This window comes from Cherax quadricarinatus, chromosome 50, assembly GCF_038502225.1.
Source record: "Cherax quadricarinatus isolate ZL_2023a chromosome 50, ASM3850222v1, whole genome shotgun sequence".
NCBI lineage: Eukaryota > Metazoa > Arthropoda > Malacostraca > Decapoda > Parastacidae > Cherax > Cherax quadricarinatus.
Window position 1 is genome coordinate 29,322,597 of NC_091341.1, and position 20,687 is coordinate 29,343,283.

The 20,687-nt window shown below is 42.2% G+C and overlaps 1 protein-coding gene across 1 annotated transcript in view; it reads left to right on the forward strand.

Moving 5' to 3' along the window:
* Positions 1–20,687, forward strand: part of LOC128695501 (dynein axonemal intermediate chain 1-like) — a 163,685-nt gene that overhangs the window by 69,076 nt on the left and 73,922 nt on the right. The window contains exons 4-5 of the mRNA XM_053786183.2: positions 14,714–14,919; positions 15,140–15,316. Coding sequence (XP_053642158.2) covers positions 14,714–14,919; positions 15,140–15,316 — 383 coding nt within the window. The remainder of the gene's footprint in view (positions 1–14,713; positions 14,920–15,139; positions 15,317–20,687) is intronic.

Genomic DNA, 20,687 nt, shown 5'->3' on the forward strand with positions numbered 1-20,687 from the left:
GCACCTCACCTGGCTACAGTATATAAGCCACTTGTTCGCACATATACTGCATTCTTTTCAAGATTGATGGGCTGATTACATCGACTCGAGAGGCTGAGGGACTGATTACTTCAAACTCTTCTTCTCCATTCTTCATTGTATGGACTGATGAAGCCTCTGTGTGGCGAAACGTTTCCTCAATAAAGATACCCAAGAGTTGCACATGTGTTTAATATATCAAGCAGAGTATCGTTTACAGCCCTATGGCAGGGGCAGCCCTATGGCAGGGGCAGCCCTATGGCAGGGGCAGCCCTATGGCAGGAGCAACCCTGTGACAAGGGCGCGGTGACTCGACTCCAGTTGTGCCATTCCTGGCACTCAAGCCGCAGTCCGAGTGCCAGAACGATTCAGGAGAATCTTTGGAGATGTATTAAACAGCTAACGTCTGCAAGAGGTTCTGTGTCACGGTGAGAAAAGAGTGAGGAAGCCAGTAGATACAGGCGAGCGGGAGAAGGGAGTGGAACAAGAAAGGGAGAAGGGGAATTAGTGGTAGTGGAAGTATTAGTGGAAGAGATAGTGGTAGAAGAAAGTAGGGGGAGTAGTTTAGTGGCAAGAGGAAAAAGAGAGAATGAAGGGAGGCAAAAGAGAAGGTAGTAGCAATAGTAGAGGAATGGAGAAAGAAGACTAAGTAGAAGTAGAAGTGGAGTCGGTCTTAGGACATGAAAAAAGAATAGTGCAGGAGAGTCAAGCGTCCGCAAGAGGTAGGACCAGACGCAGGAAGGGAAAACTAACAGAACACAATAGGCCGAAGAAAGGAAAAAGAAAAGGAAGGGAAACAAATGGGAAAGGAGTAGAAGAAAGGGTCAGTTTAAATCACGAGTGTTCTGAAGTTTGGAGCATTTGTTAATCTAATAAGAAAGGAAGGCATCTACAGAGACAAAGCCACGACTAAGATTCATACAAGAAAAGTTGTGTGTCAGGGAAGCTTCAAGAAGACAGCGACTCTGAAGGCTAGAAGTAGTGTAGACAGCTTTAGAAGAGGACCAGTCAATAGGATGACTGTGATCTCAAACCTGAGAGAACAGAGCATTACTGGTGTCGGTGAGCCTAACACTTCTTTTGTGTTCTTTGAGTCTGTCAGTCTCTCCAAAGTATTGGAGAGGACAAGAGGAGCGTGAAATAGATTAGACACCAGGGGCATCTATAGCGGGAGGAGAGATACAAAGTAAATGCTCCATGTGTTTACTCTCACGCTGCTCCTGGCCTCTCCAATACTATGGAAAGACTGGTCGCTCTCTGACAGACTCAAAGAACACAGAAGAAGTGTTAGGAATACCGACACCAATAATGCTCTTTTCTGTCATGTTAGAGATCACAGTCATCCTATTGACTGGTTCTTTGTTAAAACTGTTTACCCAGATTGTAGCTTTCACAGTCACCATCTTGTTGAAGCATCCCTTATACACCACTTTCGTAATATGAATCTTATTCATGGCTTTGTCTCTGTAGATGCCTTTCTTCCTCATTACATTGTCAAATGCTCCCAACTTCATCGTTTCTTCTCCTTTTCCATTTTTTCCATTTTCTTTCTTTGTTTTCCTTTTCGGCCTATTGTGTTCTGCTAGTCAGTCCATCAACCTAGCTGCTGGGTCAAGCCATGGCTCTTTTTTTAAGACTAAGGGCAATCCTCTCAAGAATTAGTCTTTGCCTGTCCAGTCTTCCCCGCTCACCCCTTCATGGGGACTTGCTTGTATATTGCTTGCTTGCTTGTTTTTCCCACCTGCATTTGGTCCTACCCCTTGCGGACACTTGGCTCTCCTACAGGGCTCCTTTTTCTTGTCCTTAAACTGACCCCACAATTTTTCTTCTACCTAGTTTCCCCCCTCCCTTTCTCTACTATTGCTAGTACCTTTACGTTTGACTTTCTCCTTTCACTCCCCTTTTTTCTCTTTTGCCAATACTTTCCCTACTTTCTACAGCCACTATTTCTTCTACTACGATTTCTTCCTCTACCTACCTACTACTACCCCTACTTCCCCCTCTCTTGTTCCCGTCTTTTTTCCCGCTCGCCTATTCATACTGGTTTCTTCACTCTTTTCTGTTAGCAAACCATCAGAGGAAGGAAGGCGTTAAGGTGTTAAACACACCTCTAGAGAATCTCCTGAATCGTTCTGGCACTCGGGCTGCGGCCAGAGTGCCAGGAATGGCTCAACTGGAGTTGAAAGAGTCACCGTACCCTTGACATAGGGCTGCCCCCGCCAGAGGGCTGTAAACGGTACTTCACTTGACGTGAATGATCACCCTGGGAAATGTCAAGGCGACTGCGTGACCCACTTCTCCGACCATGAGCTCCAGAGTCTAGTGTTACACTCTTCAGAGCGAGGGCAAGTTGAGATGAAGTGAGCACGTCATTGCAGTTGCGACCATGGAGCCCTGGCAGAACCCTGCCTGCACCTTACATGCTGCACCATTGACGGGTTAATCTTATGTTTAAGACCCGTGCCAGACCGTTTACCGGCGAACATTAAACAACAATCTTTTCTGTTAGTGTGACTTTGTAAATAGTACAAGTCGGACCGAATTGTCGTCGTAAGCTCCTTTACTCTTTGTGTATTGTTTCAGTTCTTTCTAGATGGCAGGAACTGTCAGATGCATATTCTGGAGTTCAACAAATTCTGAGGGCCACTGAATTCGACCTACTCGTCCTTCGGTAAATCCCGAGACGGTGTGTCACACTGAGTAATGCAGAAGCAAGGATATGTAGCAGTGGTCAGTGTGCTAAGTGATGTGTGGTTCATAATGGTATATTTTGTTTTCCAACTATATTGCTAGGAGTCTGGCCAGCTGAAAGCTTCCTTGGTTCTGATTATGTTGGCTGGTGTGATGAGTGGGGTGTCTTAGCATTTTCATTTATTTTTTTCACCCTCACTTACGACTTTTTGCTTTCGCAAATTTCATCTGATAGTACTACAAATTGCTGTGCTGGACTAATGTGCTATCCAAGATACATACAATATAGCGAAGCTGTGGTCAACGTCTTGACTAATGGAAGTAAACATGGAACAGCAACAGGGACCACCAAACACCCTAAGGTACCACAGTAAAGTTCCAGTTACAGTGCTGGGCAGTGCAATTCACACGTGCCTCGAATGACAGTGCACAGATAACCAACAATGTAGAATGTCTAAAACCAGGTTCTGGACAGCAAGGTTATCATGACAGGAACATCCTGCAACAATGTACAGGACAGCTGAGTACAAGCTGAATAAGCACCTTGTTAGAAGCTGCAATTGTGTGTAATTATTTCCATATTTATACAATTTTTGTAATTGATTTACCTCTAAATTATATATATATATATATATATATATATATATATATATATATATATATATATATATATATATATATATATATATATTATATAAACTGCAAATGTTAATATGTAATGGTTATTTTGAGTGAAAACATATAATGTTTTGAGCTGCTATTCGTAATATACACACAGGCACACGCACGCACACGCACGTACATACACACGTACACACAGTACACACACGCACGTACATACACGTACACACACGTACACACACACGTACACACGTACACGTACACACACACACGTACACACACACACGTACACACACACGTACACACACACGTACACACACACATATAAGAGTTTTTGAGGGCTACCCAAGTGTACTGCAAGGGTTGTTAAGTGTGTTAGGGTAGATTGATGGACTGACCACATCGACTCAAGGTTGAGGGACTGATTACCTCATTCTCCTCCTGTTCAAGATTCTCCTTTGTATGGACTGATGAAGCCACTGTGTGGCGAAATGTTTCCTCAATAAAGATACCCAAGAGTTGCACATGTGTCTAATTTATCAACATGTCAGTTCTCTGAACCATTCATCTACAAACTCACTCCCTATTCCCCCCTAAATCCCCCTCCCCACCCCTCTCCCATATAGCCACTGTCCACATTTTCTCCTCTACCTCCTTCCCCCCACTCGGACAAACACACTACTAACCTAACACACAGAATTACATAAGTTTTCCATTCTGAGGCAATCAAAATAAAAAACATGGGTTGCCAGAGAGTAGGAAGGAAAACCAAGGGACAGGAGGATGAATCTGCAAAGGAAGATTGGACAGCAGAGCTCACAAAAGGGAATATGAATGGGAAAAGAAGTTAGAAGAACTTAGCATAAGAATGGAAGAGAGGATAGATATGGAAAGCAAGAAGTGGAAGATGCAAGCCATAGCAGCAGAGGCTAGAATACAAAGATTAGAAGAGGAACTGAAAAATCTGAAACAGCCTAAAGAACTAAAGAACATTTTGGAAATGACATCAGAGACTGCTACCTTAGACACAAATAAGGGGTTTGAAGGGAAAGAAGGAGCAAAACTGCATGTAGAAGCTCTATCAGAGGGGACTGTAGTAAATGAAAGAGCTAAGCTATATGTGGAGGCCCTAACAGCCCACAGCAGAGCCCAGGGAAAGCCGAGAAGGGAAAACGACAGGCCACTGAGCCCAAGTACAACAGATAGTGAAACTGAAGAAAGGAAAGCTGCAATGGAGGAAACTAAATTGAATGAGTGGATACACAAGGATACGCAGTGGGAGAATGAAAGGGAGAGGTCAGTCTTTGTGTATGGGCTCCAGGAAGTTAAAGGGGAAACATATGGAGCAAGATAACAAGGGAAAAAAAAGCAATTGAAAGCATCATAAAATCAATAGGAGAAGATGACATGACCCAGCTGGAAAATTTTCGGAGAATAGGGGGGATTGCAAGAAGAAGAACCCAGCCAGTGAAAGTGACTTTAAAGGCAGAATCGACTTGGAACAGGATCTGGCAGGAGAAAGCAAGACTAAGGGACATGCTGGCATACTGGAAGGTGCATCTCGACTGCGACAGAACACAAGAAGAAAGGCAGAAACAGAGATGGTACAAAGGCGAAAGGAGGAAAGAGAGGGAATGCAGGAGACAGACAGGAGATCCCAGACCCAGGAAGATCAAATACAGTCTCCCTCACAACTTCCTATAGAAGCCCCCAACACGTCAACCCCAGTGCAACCAAACATTCTAAACCAAAACACAAATGCCATATCCAATGCCCCCACCCACTGCATTACAAACTCCACCCCCACAGCAACCACCCATAGTTCCTTATCAGGTCTCCCACTTCCCCAACCCCAATGTACCCCCTAGACCACAGTCTTAGAAAAGAAGTTGAAGGTGTGGTATACAAATGCACATAGAATAACAAATAAGTGTGAGGAGACATCCCCAGACATAATAGCACTCACAGAAACAAAACTCACCAGAATGATAACAGATGCAATCTTTCCACCCGGATATCATATCCTCAGGAAGGACAGAGGGAAGAGAGGGGGAGGAGGAGTTGCACTGCTCATTAAAAACCAGTGGGATTTTGAGAAAATGGAAGGAATGGATGGCACGAGCAAAAGAGACTACTTAGTAGGAACAATCCAGTCTGAGGGACATAAGGTGATAATTGCAGTAATGTACAACCCACCACAGAACTGCAGGACGCCAAGAGAAGAATACACATGGGGGGAGCAAAGTTACTAGTTATGGGTGATTTCAATCACAAGGAGATTGACTGGGAAAACCTAGAGCCCCATGGGGGTCCCGAAACATGCAGAGCCAAGATGATGGATGTGGTACTGGAAAACCTCATGTATCAACATGTTAGAGACACTACCAGAGAGAGAGGCGAGGATGATCCAGCAAGACTGGATCTTGTATTCACTTTGAGTAGTTCGGACATCGAGGATATCATGTATGAAAGGCCCTTAGGAGCTAGTGATCATGTGGTTCTGTGTTTCGACTACATAGTTGAGCTTCAAGTGGAGAGAGTAGCAGGAATAGGATGGGAAAAACCAAACTACAAAAGGGGGAACTACTCAGGCATGAGGAACTTCCTGCAAGACATGCAGTGGGAGAGGGAACTGACAGGAAAACCAGTACAAGAAATGATGGACTATGTGACAACGAAATGAAAGGAGGCAGCTGAGAGGTTTGTTCCCAAGGGAAACAGAAATAATGGGAAGAACAGAACGAGTCCTTGGTTCACCCAAAGATGTAGGGAGGCAAAAACTAGGTGTACTAGAGAATGGAAAAGGTACAAAAGACAGAGAACTCAGGAAAATAGAGATATTAGCCGAAAAGCCAGAAACGAATATGCACAGATAAGAAGGGAGGCTCAGCGACAATATGAAAATGACCTAGCATCGAAAGTCAAGTCTGACCCGAAGCTGTTGTATAGCCACATCAGGAGGAAAACAACAGTCAAGGACCAGGTAATCAGACTGAGGAAGGGTGATGGGGAGTTCACGAGAAACGACCGAGAGGTAAGTGAGGAGCTCAACACGAGATTTAAAGAAGTATTTACAGTGGAAACCAGTAGGACTCCAGGAAATCAGAACAGGGGGGTACACCAACAAGTGCTGGATGAGGTACACATAACCAAGGAGGAGATGAAGAAGCTGCTATGTGAACTTGATACTTCAAAAGCGGTGGGACCAGACATCTCTCCGTGGGTCCTTAGAGTGAGAGCAGAGATGTTGTGTGTGCCATTAACAAAGATCTTCAACACATCGATTGAAACTGGGCAACTCCCTGAGGTATGGAAGATGGCAAATGTAGTCCCAACTTTTAAGAAGGGAGACAGACACGAGGCATTAAACTACAGAACTGTGCCACTAACGTGTATAGAATGCAAAGTCATAGAGATCATCAGGAGGAGAGTGGGGGAGCACCTGGAAAGAAACAAGTGTATAATTGACAACCAGCACGGTTTCAGGGAAGGAAATTCCTGTGTCACAAACCTACTGGAGTTTTATGACAAGGTGACAGAAGTAAGACAAGAGAGAGAGGGGTGGATCGACTGCATTTTTTTTGGACTGCAAGTCCTTCGGCACAGTTCCTCACAAGAGGTTACTGGAAAAACTAGAGGATCAGGCACACATAACAGGAAAGGCACTGCAATGGATCAGAGAATACATGAAAGGGAGGCAACAACGAGTCATGGTACGTGACGAGGTGTCAGAGTGGGCGTCTGTGACAAGTGGGGTTCCACAGGGGTCAGTCCTAGGACCTGTGTTGTTTTTGGTATATGTGAATGATATAACGGAAGGGATAGACTCAGAAGTGTCCTTGTTTGCAGATGATGTGAAGTTAATGAGAAGAATCAAATCGGATGAAGATCAGGCAGGACAACAAAGAGACCTGGACAGGCTACAAGCCTGGTCCAGCAACTTGCTTCTTAAGTTTAACCCTGCCAAATGCAAAGTCATGAAGATTGGGGAAGGGCAAAGAAGACCACAGACACAATATAGTCTAGATGGCCAAAGACTGCAAACCTCACTCAAGGAAAAAGATCTGGGGGTGAGTATAACACCTAGCACATCTCCTGAGGCGCACATCAATCAGATAACTACTGCAGCATACGGGCGTCTTGCAAACCTACGGATAGCGTTCCGATACCTCAGTAAGGATTCGTTCAAGACTTTATATACCATTTACGTCAGGCTCATACTAGAGTATGCAGCACCAGTTTGGAATCCACACCTCGTCAAGCACGTCAAGAAATTAGATAAAGTGCAAAGGTTTGCAACAAGACTAGTCCCAGAGCTAAGGGTATTGTCCTACGAAGAAAGGTTGAGGGAAATCGGCCTGACGACACTGGAGGACAAGAGGGTCAGGGGAGACATGATAACGACATATAAAATACTGCACGAAATAGACAAGGTGGACAAAGACGGGATGTTCCAGAGATGGGACACAGAAGCAAGAGGTCACAATTGGAAGTTGAAGACTCAGATGAATCAAAGGGATGTTAGGAAGTATTTCTTCAGTCATAGAGTAGTCAGGCGTGGAATAGCCTAGAAAGTGACGTAGTGGAGGCGGGAACCATACATAGTTTTAAGGCGAGGCTTGATAAAGCTCATGGAGCAGGGAGAAGACGTAGTAGCAATCAGTGAAGAGGAGGGGCCAGGAGCTATGAATCGACTCCTGCAACCACAAATAGGTGAGTACACACACACACACACACACACACACACGCACGCTCACATTGAGGACATCACATATGACAGGCCCCTTGAGGCTAGTGATCACGTAGTTCAAAGCTTTGAATACATAGTAGAGTTACAAGTGGAGAGGGTGGCAGGAGTTGAATGGGAAAAGCCAAACTATAAAAGGGGGGACTACACAGGTATGAGGAACTTCCTGCAGGAGGTTCAGTGGGACAGAGAACTGGTAGGAAAGTCAGTAAACCATATGAACTACGTAACAACAAAATGCAAGGAGGCAGAGGAAAGGTGTGTTCCCAAGGGCAACAGAAATAATGGGAAGACCAGAACGAGCCCCTGGTTTACCCGAAAGTGTAGGGAGGCAAAAACTCAGTGCACTAGAGAATGGAAAAAGTACAGAAGTCAAAGGACCCAGGAAAATAGAGATTAGTCGAAGAGCCTGAAACGAGTATACACAGGTAAGGAGAGAGGCTCAGCGGCAGTACGAAAAAGCATAGCATCGAAAGTCAAGTCTGACCCGAAACTGCTGCATAGCCACCTTAGGAGGAAGACAGTAAAAGACCAGGTGATCAGGCTGAGGAAAGAAGAAACGATCAAGAGGTATGTGAGGAGATCAACACGAGATTAAAGGAAGTATTTACAATAGAGACAGGAAGGACTCTGGAAAGATAGAACAGAGGGGGACACCAACAAGGGTTATACCAACAAGTGTTTGATGAAAAACACACAACTGAGGAGGAGGTGAAGAAACTGCTAAGTTGCCTTGATTCATCAAAGGCGATGGGACCAGACATCTCTCCATGGGTCGTTAGAGAGGGAGCAGAGATGCTGTGTGTGCAACTAAGCACAATTTTCAACACATCCCGTGAAACTGGGCAACTGAGGTATGGAAGACGCCAAATGAAGTTCCCATTTTTAAGAAAGGAGACAGAAACGAGGCACTAAACTATAGAACTGTGTCACTGACGTGTATAGTATGCAAAGTCATGGAGAAGATTATCAGGAGAAGAGTGGTGGAGCACCTGGAACAGAACAAGTTTATAAACGACAACCAGCATCAATTCATGGAAAGGAAATCCATTGTCATAAACCCTGTGGAGTTTTATGACAAAGTAACAGAAGGCACGAGAGAGAGGGGTGGGTTGATTGCATTTTCTTGGACTGCAAGAAGGCCTTCGACACAGTTCCTCACAAAATATTGGTGCAGAAGCTAGAGGATCAGGTGCATATAACAAGGACACTGCAATGGATCAGAGAATACCTGACAGGCAGGCGACGAGTCATGGTACGTGATGAGGTATCACAGTGGGCGCCTGTGACGAGCGGGGTCCCACAGGGGTCAGTCCTAGAACAAGTGTTATTTTTGGTATATATATGAATGATATGATGGAAGGGATAGACTCAGAAGTGTCCCTGTTCGCAGATGATGTGAAGTTAATGAGGAGAATTAAATCAGACGAGGATCAGGCAGGACTTCAAAGAGACCTGGATAGGCTGGACACCTGGTCCAGCAACTGGCTTCTCGAATTTAACTCTGCCATATGCAAAGTCATGAAGATCGGGGAAGGGCAAAGATGACCGCAGAGTATAGGCTTGGTGGCCAAAGACTGCAAACCTCTCTCACGGAGAAAGATCTTGGGGTGAGTATAACACCGAGCATGTCTCCGGAAGCACACATCAACCAGGTAACTGCTGCAGCATATGGGCGCCTGGCAAACCTGATAATAGCGTTCCGATGCCTTAGTAAGGAATCGTTCAAGACACTGTACATTGTGTACGTCAGGCCCATACTGGAGTATGCAGCACCAGTTTGGAACCCACACCGGGTCAAGCACCTCAAAAAATTAGAGAAAGTGCAAATGTTTGCTACAAGGTTAGTTCCAGAGCTAAGGGCAATGTCCTACGAAGAAAGGTTGAGGGAAATCGGCCTGACGACACTGGAGGACAGGAGGATTAGGGAAGACCTGATGACGATATACAAAATACTGCGAGGAATTCACAAGGTGGACAGACATGATATTCCCGAGATGGGACACAGAAACAAGGGGCCATGATTGGAAGTTGAAGACTCAGATTAGTCAAAGGGATGTTAGGAAGTATTTCTTCGGTCACAGAGTTGCCATGAAGTGAAATAATCTAGAAAGTGATGTAGTGGAGGAAGGAACCATACATAGCTTTAAGACGAGGTATGATAAAGCTCATGAGCAGAGAGAGAGAGAGAGAGAGAGAGAGAGAGAGAGAGAGAAAGGACCTAGTAGCGATCAGTGAAGATGAGGGGCCAGGAGATGAGTCTTGACCCCCTCAGCCACAATTAGGTGAGTACAGTTAGGCGAGTACACACACACACACACACACACACACACGTACACACACACACACATGATACAACGTTCCTGTTTATATATATATATATATATATATATATATATATATATATATATATATATATATATATATATATGCAAAACAACCACTGTGAAAGAATAGAGAAATTCCAAGCGTTTTCGTGACTACTCACATTATCAATGAACATATATATTCATATATATATATATATATATATATATATATATATATATATATATATATATATATATATATATATATATATATTTATATATATTTTATTTTATTATTTTATTATCACACTGGCTGATTCCCACCAAGGCAGGGTGGCCCGAAAAAGAAAAACTTTCACCATCATTCACTCCATCACTGTCTTGCCAGAAGGGTGCTTTACACTACAGTTTTTAAACTGCAACATTAACACCCCTCCTTCAGAGTGCAGGCACTGTACTTCCCATCTCCAGGACTCAAGTCCGGCCTGCCGGTTTCCCTGAATCCCTTCATAAATGTTACTTTGCTCACACTCCAACAGCACGTCAAGTATAAAAAACCATTTGTCTCCATTCACTCCTATCAAACACGCTCATGCATGCCTGCTGGAAGTCCAAGCCCCTCGCACACAAAACCTCCTTTACCCCCTCCCTCCAACCTTTCCTAGGCCGACCCCTACCCCGCCTTCCTTCCACTACAGACTGATACACTCTTGAAGTCATTCTGTTTCGCTCCATTCTCTCTACATGTCCGAACCACCTCAACAACCCTTCCTCAGCCCTCTGGACAACAGTTTTGGTAATCCCGCACCTCCTCCTAACTTCCAAACTACGAATTCTCTGCATTATATTCACACCACACATTGCCCTCAGACATGACATCTCCACTGCCTCCAGCCTTCTCCTCGCTGCAACATTCATCACCCACGCTTCACACCCATATAAGAGCGTTGGTAAAACTATACTCTCATACATTCCCCTCTTTGCCTCCAAGGACAAAGTTCTTTGTCTCCACAGACTCCTAAGTGCACCACTCACTCTTTTTCCCTCATCAATTCTATGATTCACCTCATCTTTCATAGACCCATCTGCTGACACGTCCACTCCAAAATATCTGAATACGTTCACCTCCTCCATACTCTCTCCCTCCAATCTGATATTCAATCTTTCATCACCTAATCTTTTTGTTATCCTCATAACCTTACTCTTTCCTGTATTCACCTTTAATTTTCTTCTTTTGCACACCCTACCAAATTCATCCACCAATCTCTACAACTTCTCTTCAGAATCTCCCAAGAGCACAGTGTCATCAGCAAAGAGCAGCTGTGACAACTCCCACTTTGTGGGTGATTCTTTATCTTTTAACTCCACGCCTCTTGCCAAGACCCTTGCATTTACTTCTCTTACAACCCCATCTATAAATATATTAAACAACCACGGTGACATCACACATCCTTGTCTAAGGCCTACTTTTACTGGGAAAAAATTTCCCTCTTTCCTACATACTCTAACTTGTGCCTCACTATCCTAGTAAAAACTCTTCACTGCTTTCAGTAACCTACCTCCTACACCATACACTTGCAACATCTGCCACATTGCCCCCCTATCCACCCTGTCATACGCCTTTTCCAAATCCATAAATGCCACAAAGACCTCTTTAGCCTTATCTAAATACTGTTCACTTATATGTTTCACTGTAAACACCTGGTCCACACACCCCCTACCTTTCCTAAAGCCTCCTTGTTCATCTGCTATCCTATTCTCAGTCTTACTCTTAATTCTTTCAATTATAACTCTACCATACACTTTACCAGGTATACTCAACAGACTTATCCCCCTATAATTTTTGCACTCTCTTTTATCCCCTTTGCCTTTATACAAAGGAACTATGCATGCTCTCTGCCAATCCCTAGGTACCTTACCCTCTTCCATACATTTATTAAATAATTGCACCAACCACTCCAAAACTATATCCCCACCTGCTTTTAACATTTCTATCTTTATCCCATCAATCCCGGCTGCCTTACCCCCTTTCATTTTACCTACTGCCTCAAGAACTTCCCCCACACTCACAACTGGCTCTTCCTCACTCCTACAAGATATTATTCCTTCTTTCCCTGTACAGGAAATCACAGCTTCCCTATCTTCATCAACATTTAACAATTCCTCAAAATATTCCCTCCATCTTCCCAATACCTCTAACTCTCCATTTAATAACTCTCCTCTCCTATTTTTAACTGACAAATCCATTTGTTCTCTAGGATTTCTTAACTTGTTAATCTCACTCCAAAACTTTTTCTTATTTTCAACAAAATTTGTTGATAACATCTCACCCACTCTCTCATTTGCTCTCTTTTTACATTGCTTCACCACTCTCTTAACCTCTCTCTTTTTCTCCATATACTCTTCCCTCCTTGCATCACTTCTACTTTGTAAAAACTTCTCATATGCTAACTTTTTCTCCCTTACTACTCTCTTTACATCATCATTCCACCAATCGCTCCTCTTCCCTCCTGCACCCACTTTCCTGTAACCACAAACTTCTGCTGAACACTCTAACACTACATTTTTAAACCTATCCAATACCTCTTCGACCCCATTGCCTATGCTCTCATTAGCCCATCTATCCTCCAATAGCTGTTTATATCTTACCCTAACTGCCTCCTCTTTTAGTCTATAAACCTTCACCTCTCTCTTCCCTGATGCTTCTATTCTCCTTGTATCCCATCTACCTTTTACTCTCAGTGTAGCTACAACTAGAAAGTGATCTGATATATCTATGGCCCCTCTATAAACATGTACATCCTGAAATCTACTCAACAGTCTTTTATCTACCAATACATAATCCAACAAACTACTGTCATTTCGCCCTACATCATATCTTGTATACTTATTTATCCTCTTTTTCTTAAAATATGTATTACCTATAACTAAACCCCTTTCTATACAAAGTTCAATCAAAGGGCTCCCATTATCATTTACACCTGGCACCCCAAACTTACCTACCACACACTCTCTAAAAGTTTCTCCTACTTTAGCATTCAGGTCCCCTACCACAATTACTCTCTCACTTGGTTCAAAGGCTCCTATACATTCACTTAACATCTCCCAAAATCTCTCTCTGACCTCTGCATTCCTCTCTTCTCCAGGTGCATACACGCTTATTATGACCCACTTCTCGCATCCAACCTTTACTTTAATCCACATAATTCTTGAATTTACACATTCATATTCTCTTTTCTCCTTCCATAACTGATCATTTAACATTACTGCTACCCCTTCCTTTGCTCTAACTCTCTCAGATACTCCAGATTTAATCCCATTTATTTCCCCCCACTGAAACTCTCCTACCCCCTTCAGCTTTGTTTCACTTAGGGCCAGGACATCCAACTTCTTTTCATTCATAACATCAGCAATCATCTGATTCTTGTCATCCGCACTACATCCACGCACATTTAGGCATCCCAGTTTTATAAAGTTTTTCTTCTTCTCTTTTTTAGTAAATGTCTACAGGAGAAGGGGTTACTAGCCCATTGCTCCCGGCATTTTAGTCGCCTCATACGACACGCATGGCTTACGGAGGAAAGATTCTTTTCCACTTCCCCATGGACAATAGAAGAAATAAAGTAGAACAAGAGCTATTTAGAAAAAGGAGAAAAACCTAGATGTATGTATATATATATGCATGTGCGTGTCTGTGAAGTGTGACCAAAGTGTAAGTAGGAGTAGCAAGATATCCCTGTTATCTAGCGTGTTTATGAGACAGAAAAAGAAACCAGCAATCCTACCATCATGCAAAACAGTTACAGGTTTTTGTTTCACAATCATCTGGCAGGACGGTAGTACTTCCCTGGGTGGTTGCTGTCTACCAACCTACTACCTATAATATATATATATATATATATATATATATATATATATATATATATATATATATATATATATATATATATATATATATATATATAATACAATATATATATGTATATAATACAATATATATATTATATATATAATACAATATATATAATACAATATATATAATATATATATATATATATATATATAATATATATAATACAATATATATATTATATATATATATATATATATATATATATATATATATATATATATATATATATATATATATATATATGAATTCCTTCTCTTCATTGAATATCACGGCATCTACAATTTCCTTACCATGATTCCTAATAACTGCTTGCAATATTACTATGTCATTAGCTACAAGCTGAAATTTCTTTCGTTATTAAAAGTCGAGGGGGAATCTGAATGGGGTAACTTCCATTATTATTATCATCATCAGCTGAGAGAAAGGAAGAACGATACCAGGAGCAGCAACTACCACAGCTTCACCCGGAGTTTCCGATGCTTCCTCAGGACGTGGGACAAGAAATGGCTGATCTGTATGGCAGCATCATGTCAAGAGAGGACCTTGCCAAGCTGGATTCTCAGCCTAACCCCTTCAACTTCAGCGAACGTGTCTCTCAAACACTTCGCGTTCCCATGACGGTCAGTGTGACTTGTTTAATGCCCAGTTATTATCATAGGGAACCTGTAAATACCCATTTTCCATTTCAAACAATATTTCAATACTTCTTAGATTATACAAGGGTCATCTGCTCTTTTTTTTAAAAAATTCAAGAATTTTGGAATGAAAAATTCTTAGTGCATCGCTTTACGAATTCAAATAAAGAATATATGAATATTAAGGCTTGTTGGGTTACCTCAGAACACAGCAGGACAGACTGACCCGCCTCCCAGTACAACTTTCTGTCTCAACGTCGGCTTCTCTGTCATCTATGATGCTTACGACCTCGATTATTCTGTTCTCTTGGAAAAGAAGAGGAAAGAACTGGAAAATGCGAATAATAAGGACAAGAATAAGGAGAAAAGGAACGAGAAACAGGTAGGATTTTATTTCTTGTTTCAGACTAACAATGTAGCTTTAATACAAATAAAGCCTTAGTGACCAGTATTGTTATTTAGATGACCACCTTTAAAGGTCAATTTTATTGCATAATTTTTATTGATAGTGTTATGGAAAAGTCGGAGACTTCAATTAGAAAAGTTATACATGTATAATCCTCTCATAGAAGACAAAACTTATGCTGACGATTAGGTCCGAATTAGACCCTTTGAAATTTTAGCTCTCCTGCAGTGCTCTGTTCTATGTACTTCGACTATTCCTACTACTGCTACGACTACTATTTCTTCTCTAACACCACACTCGACCCCTTTTTTCACTACCGCTACTACTTTAAGTGTACCTTTACCACTTCTGCACTATTTCTACCACTACTATCACCACCACTACTACTCCCTCCTCCTGTTCTACCACTTCCGTCCCTTCCCCTCTCTTGTTTATATTCCGACTGAAATGTCATCATTAGTTTCAGTCTCGTTCGTGCCGGTTAGTTGTGCTTTCATTATTAAAGAAAAGTTGATGTACAGGATATGAATCGTGTTCACATAATGAACAATGCTTAAACAATAAAAAATTTTTGTTACAAATATATGGATTAGGTATAACAGATGAATGCTGTCAAGTGCTTAGAGGAGAATGATGTTTGGGTCAGCGTATTCCCTAAAGAAGGTGATTTCCTTTACCTTGTTTCAATTCATGATTGTTAAATGTCTTCAAAAAGGGGACAGCAGCTGAAGAAAATGTATACAATGGTTTCAAATGTGTTGTTTAATACAGACTTCCTCCCAGTAGTCAGGCGACCAAAACATTAAGTTTTATAATTTAAAATGCTCGAATGTATTTATTAAGCGGAAAGTGGTAAATGTTAACAGAGTGGTTAAATATAAAAGGATTGTTGATACATATATTTAACAAACTAGTTTTAATTTCGGCAGAAACATCTCGTCTGTTCCTCACTATTAATAATTATTTACAACGTTAGAATACTACAGGTTGGGAAACACTGTCAACTAGAGTGCTAGGAAAAGGCGTCTAATTCATCTGATGTAAAATAGGAGTCGTTAGATGCTGTTTGCGGATGATACAGTGTTACTGGGAAAAACAGAAGAAAAGCTGCAAAAATTAGTTAGGACTGTGGCAGGGTACGTGAAAGATGGAAGTCAAAAATAACTGCAGAAAAGAAAGCAATGATAATATGTGAAAGGATAAGTGAGGAAACACTGGAGGTTAAATTTGAAGGTAAAAGTATACACGAGTTAATTCTCATACTTAGAAGTACATGAATCCACACATGGGTTTATAACAGACAAGTTTAATCACAAAATATAATGGATAAAGAAAATTGCCGAATGTTGAGACAACTACACAAAGATCAGGAACGTGACGGTAAGCTGTCCAATATACAAAAAAGAGTTAGAAACAGAAATACAAATAGCTAGAGCTTCATTTAAGGTTATTAATATAATATTCAAGAGGTTGCTAGTAGAATTGCAGTAAATCAACCATTCAAATCATTATGAAGCTGTGTGTAGTCTGTGGTCAGTCAAACAAACGGGCTTCCACATGGATAAACTGTCATTTTTGTGGAAATTGGTGTCACGCCCCTTGTGCAGATATCCCAGAACTAGCTACAAGCAGTATTAAAACAGAGAAGTGTTTCTGGGTATGCCCAAATGAGGAAAATCTGTGGACTAAAATCACAAGGGTATTAAAAGAGGACAACATCAAAGCTGCTTTCATAGAAAACCTGGAAGCTTTCTACAACAGATGGGAACATAAAAAGTCTGGGCTGAATGGTACTGCCCTTGATACTGGCCATGTAGTCACAAACTGTAAGGCTGGAGGTGATGTCCTGGGAGACAGTAATAGTAAAGCTGGAGGTGCTGTCCTGGGAGACAGAAATGGTGAAGCTGGAGATACTGTCCTGGGAGACAGTAATGGTGAAGCTGGAGATTTTGTCCAGGTAGTCGGGAATTATACGCAGGAAGGAATACATATAAATGACCTCATAGGGGACAGGAGCCATAGTAGGGAAACAAGTGTAGTCAAAGATAAGATAAAACCAATATTGCAAACTAGAAATTCCGCAGGAAATAGCAAACAAGAGGACTCCAATAGCAATAGTGAGGATAAATTACCAAAAACAACTGGTGGGAGCTCCATTGTTGGTGCTAGGGAGGATAGAAGTAAGACAGGGAAACATGCACCAACAGGGAATACAGTCACAGAAACCCAAGGCAAGCGGAAACCAAGCCTGTGCACATACTATGCACTTGGTATCTGCTGGCATGGGAAATCTGGAAAAACAGATGGGACGTGCAACTATGACCACCCTAGAAAATGCCATGCCCATATGACAACAGGAAAATGCAAACTCCCTTCCTGTAAGCTTTTTCACCCTGAAATGTGTACCTCTTCAGTACAGGAAAGACTGTGCTATAACTTAAATTGCCAGGCATACCATCTAAAGGGGACAAAAAGATACAAAACATCCAGGCCATGGGAAAACCTGGGTAGCCACAGCCACTCAAGAGGGAGAGGTTTTTTAGTGCCAGGAAGGAAAAAAAACTGGCAGGAAATGGCAGAAATCGTACACCAAATCCAGTCATTCCTGGAGTGGAACCACAGTCGATGGCCTCCACTCCAAACCAACAGATACAGATACTAATGCCGGAAAAAAATCCCCCCCCAGTACCAACAATACCACCAGTCCGATAACATTCTTCTTTGCAAATATACAGGGTCAAAAGCCAGCAACAAACAACAAAATACCTTTCATCCGTGGACTGCTTGCAGAGGCAAAGGCAATGTTCGCGGCTTTCACTGAGACCCACATAAAGGATCACTTGGACAATGAAATATGGATCCCAGGTTACAACCTATACAGATGTGACAGAGTGAACAGGCAAAAGGGGGGGGGGTTGGCCTGTACATTGCAGAGTCACTTGTTTGCACAGAACTGCTTAATGCCTCAAATGACGTAGTGGAAGTTTTAGCAGTAAAGGTCGAGAACCAAAACCTAGTCATTGTGGTAGTCTACAAGCCTCCGGAAGCAACATCCCAGCAATTCCAGGAACAGCTGTTAAAAATTGACCACTGTCTGGAAAATCTTCCAGCTCCTGCACCCAACATCTTGCTCCTGGGGGATTTCAACTTAAGGCACCTAAAATGGAGGAATATAGCAAATAATATTGTTGCAGTAATAACACCAGGAGGCAGCTCTGATGAAAACTCACACTCACACGAGCTTTTAAATCTCTGCACAAAATTCAATTTAAACCAGCAAATAATAGAGCCTACTAGACTGGAGAATACACTAGACCTCATATTCACTAACAATGATGATCTGATAAGAAATGTCACCATATCAAAAACAATATACTCAGATCACAACATAATTGAGGTTCAGACATGTATGCGAGGAGCCCCAGACCGACAAAATGAGACTAGTCACGAGGGAGCATTCACCAAATTCAACTTCAATAACAAAAACAAAGTGGGACCAAGTAAACCAAGTCCTAACCGATATAAGCTGGGAAGATATACTAAGCAACACAGACCCAAACTTATGCCTAGAACAGATTAACTCGGTGGCACTCGATGTATGCACAAGGCTTATTCCTCTAAGAAAAAGGAGGAGTAGATGTAAAATAGAAAGAGACAGGCGCTCCCTTTACAGGCGACGGAAAAGAATAACAGAGCGGCTAAAAGAGGTCAATATATCTGAAATGCGCAGGGAGACACTGGTCAGAGAAATAGCAAGCATCGAACTTAAGCTAAAAGAATCCTTTAGGAGTCAGGAATCGCGGGAAGAACTAAAAGCTATAAATGAAATCGAAAGAAACCCAAAGTATTTCTTCTCCTATGCCAAATCAAAATCGAGAACAACGCCCAGTATTGGGCCCCTACTTAAACAAGATGGGTCCTACACAGATGACAGCAAGGAAATGAGTGAGCTACTCAAGTCCCAATATGACTCAGTTTTTAGCAAGCCGCTAACCAGACTGAGAGTCGAAGATCAAAATGAATTTTTTATGAGAGAGCCACAAAATTTGATTAACACAAGCCTATCCGATGTTATCCTGACGCCAAATGACTTCGAACAGGCGATAAATGACATGCCCATGCACTCTGCCCCAGGGCCAGACTCATGGAACTCTGTGTTCATCAAGAACTGCAAGAAGCCCCTATCACGAGCCTTTTCCATCCTATGGAGAGGGAGCATGGACACGGGGGTCGTCCCTCAGTTACTAAAAACAACAGACATAGCCCCACTCCACAAAGGGGGCAGTAAAGCAACAGCAAAGAACTACAGACCAATAGCACTAACATCCCATATCATAAAAATCTTTGAAAGGGTCCTAAGAAGCAAGATCACCACCCATCTAGAAACCCATCAGTTACACAACCCAGGGCAACATGGGTTTAGAACAGGTCGCTCCTGTCTGTCTCAACTACTGGATCACTACGACAAGGTCCTAAATGCACTAGAAGACAAAAAGAATGCAGATGTAATATATACAGACTTTGCAAAAGCCTTCGACAAGTGTGACCATGGCGTAATAGCGCACAAAATGCGCGCTAAAGGAATAACAGGAAAAGTCGGTCGATGGATCTATAATTTCCTCACTAACAGAACACAGAGAGTAGTCGTCAACAGAGTAAAGTCCGAGGCAGCTACGGTGAAAAGCTCTGTTCCACAAGGGACAGTACTAGCTCCCATCTTGTTCCTCATCCTCATATCCGACATAGACAAGGATGTCAGCCACAGCACCGTGTCTTCCTTTGCAGATGACACCCGAATCTGCATGACAGTGTCTTCCATTGCAGACACTGCAAGGCTCCAGGCGGACATCAACCAAATCTTTCAGTGGGCTGCAGAAAACAATATGAAGTTCAACGATGAGAAATTTCAATTACTCAGATATGGTAAACATGAGGAAATTAAATCTTCATCAGAGTACAAAACAAATTCTGGCCACAAAATAGAGCGAAACACCAACGTCAAAGACCTGGGAGTGATTATGTCGGAGGATCTCACCTTCAAGGACCATAACATTGTATCAATCGCATCTGCTAGAAAAATGACAGGATGGATAATGAGAACCTTCAAAACTAGGGAGGCCAAGCCCATGATGACACTCTTCAGGTCACTTGTTCTATCTTGGCTGGAATATTGCTGCACTCTAACAGCACCTTTCAAGGCAGGTGAAATTGCCGACCTAGAAAATGTACAGAGAACTTTCACGGCGCGCATAACGGAGATAAAACACCTCAATTACTGGGAGCGCTTGAGGTTTCTAAACCTGTATTCCCTGGAACGCAGGAGGGAGAGATACATGATTATATACAC